Genomic DNA, 2337 nt, shown 5'->3' with positions numbered 1-2337 from the left:
GTTTTGCTTTGCCCGGACGGGTTCTGCAGAATCAAGGTCCAGAGGCCCGGAGGAGACAGACGGCTTCCAGCCGCTGAGAGGCCCGAGGAGCGGCGGGCCCGGACGGGGCCGCAGCCAAACCCCGGCGAGAGGCGAGATTTTCCCGCAGGCGAAGCCACCGGTTCCCTGCGACAAGAACCGAGGGGTCCCGGCTCCCAGATACCGCAGGCTGGGGAGGGGAGAGGCGGGGCGGTTTGGCTGGGGCCGGGCCGGAGGCGGTGGCGCCGTGGCCCGCCCATCGCCTCACGTCTCCTCCCCGGGCGGGCGGCCGTTGGAGGCGGCGCCGGGGCTGGCCGGGCCCGCCATGCCGAAGCGCTCCTGCCCCTTCGGGGAGGCGGCCCCGCTCCAGCTGAAAACCCGCGTAGGGCTGCGGGAGTTGAGCCGCGGCGTGCGGGGCGAGGAGTACCGCCGGGAGGTCTTCGGTGAGGAGGAGGCGGCGGCGGCGGCGGCGGCGGCGGGGGGGAGGCCGGGCGGGGAGGGAAGAAGCGCCGCAGCCGCCGCCCTGGCCTGTTCCCGCAGCCGCCTCTGCCGCCCCACGGCCGGCGGCGGGCCTGTCGGCGGGGGTGAAGGTGCGAAAAGCCGCCCCTAACTCTCCTCTCCTCTCCTCTCCCGCCGGCAGAGAGGACCCGGCGGCTGCTCTTCAGGGGGGCTCAGGCATACATGGAGGGCGCCTGGCCCGCCGGCCCCGCCGCCACCTGCGCCGTCAGCCGCTCGCCGGAGCCGGCCGCGGAGGCGCCGGAGGGCGGCGCGGGTCGCGGCTGGAGCGGGCAACTGCTCATCGGCCACGACGGGAAGCTGCTGAGGCGCCCCGTCGCCACCGGGAAGGGTGAGTGGCCCCGCCGCGGGCCGGGGTCCGGCTGGTGCGGGGGGCGGGCGGCGGGCGCTGGTCTGCGGGCTCCCTGTCACACGTTGAGTGGGGGCGGGGAGGGGGGGGAGGGAGGAAGGTGTGTGTGCCCCTCCGTAGTTCTTTATTTTCTTTTATTTTGAAGGATGTGTTAGATTTGAGCTTCACTGAGAGATTTACAAACTGTTGCGCGCGTGGTCTGCTTGGAGCTTTCTTAGTGGTCTCGCCATCGAACGGAGAAAGAGAACCAGCAAAGCTGTAAGCAGCTCTGCACTGGTGCCTCCCGTCTGTCCTGCAAGGCGCTGCCGCCTGTAGCCGCGGTGCCGGGTGGGGACACCACACTAGGCACTTCTCAGAGCTTCTAGATGCTTTCTCTGTTTTGCTGTAAAGTGCCTCTCTCCTTAACGGCATCTTTTCCTGGCAGCCCCCCCCGTGGGAGTTTCCAAAGCCTGCTCGTCCTGTGTCAGAACGGCCGATGTGAAGGAAGCCTGTACGCAGTGCGAGCGGTTCGTCTGTCAGAGCTGCAGCAGGCTCTGCGGCTGCTGTAACGCCGTTACCTGTTCTCTGTGCTCCACTATTGAGTAAGTGCCTTTTGAATTTTTAAGCTAACTTTAATTATATATGCCCTGAAAATTGGCCGTAGCATATGAAGAAGATATGAAGGGAAGCTGTGGCTGCCCCATCCCTGGAAGTGTTCAAGGCCAGGCTGGAGGGAGCTTTGAGCAACCTGGTCTAGTGGGAGGGGATTGGAACTAGATGGTCTTTGAGGTCCCTTCCAACCTAACCGTTCTATGATTCTAAGACCCAATGGATATTTAGCTCATCCCCATAAAGCAAGCTCTTCTCACGTGGCTTTAGCAGCAGTAAAGCTGTCTGAAGCATGGGAAATAAAATGCCTGTGTGAAGCAGTCTAATTGGTCTTAGTACAAGTCTAGTTTAGCTTCTCATTTAAATGTTCTAGGAGGCAAAAATTCCTCCTGTTTTCCTGCTAGCAACATAGTGTGTTGGCCGGTGATAAATGAATACACTCTCAAGGAGTAATCTTACATTTTTGCCATCATTGTTAACAGCTCTTTGATACAAAGAGTGCCTTGTGTAGGAGTCCTGTGGTTACAGTTGATAATGGCATTCTTTGGAATGTTCATTTAGGATGGTATTCTTTGTTATGTTCCAGAAACAGCAGACACACTGACTTTGTTTCTTTTGGTTTTCTTTTTCTTTTTTTTTTCCCCTAGTTATGGTGATGTGGGAGAGCAAGTTCTCTGCAATGGTTGTTCCATATTTCAAGTCTGAAACTTGATGGCTAAGATGTCCATAAATTTCATGAATTCTCCTCCTTACGCCTGGTCAATTAATCCTTTTAGCATGTGAAATTATTATGGAATTTCTATGTTTTATATCTTTATATTGTACTTTTTAATATTGTAGCTAAATAAACTTTTATATTTTGAGGA

At 57.8% G+C, this 2337-nt stretch overlaps 1 protein-coding gene across 1 annotated transcript; it reads left to right on the top strand.

Moving 5' to 3' along the window:
- On the top strand, positions 1–2337 carry SIVA1 (SIVA1 apoptosis inducing factor). Its single transcript, XM_074583833.1, has 4 exons — positions 1–461; positions 659–865; positions 1308–1464; positions 2119–2337. Exons 1-4 carry the CDS (start codon positions 344–346, stop codon positions 2174–2176), a joined length of 540 nt encoding a protein of 179 aa, XP_074439934.1. The 5' UTR covers positions 1–343; the 3' UTR covers positions 2177–2337.

Source organism: Larus michahellis, chromosome 4, assembly GCF_964199755.1.
Source record: "Larus michahellis chromosome 4, bLarMic1.1, whole genome shotgun sequence".
NCBI lineage: Eukaryota > Metazoa > Chordata > Aves > Charadriiformes > Laridae > Larus > Larus michahellis.
Note: the sequence above shows the minus strand (reverse complement) of the source record. Positions and strands in the feature narration are given on the sequence as shown.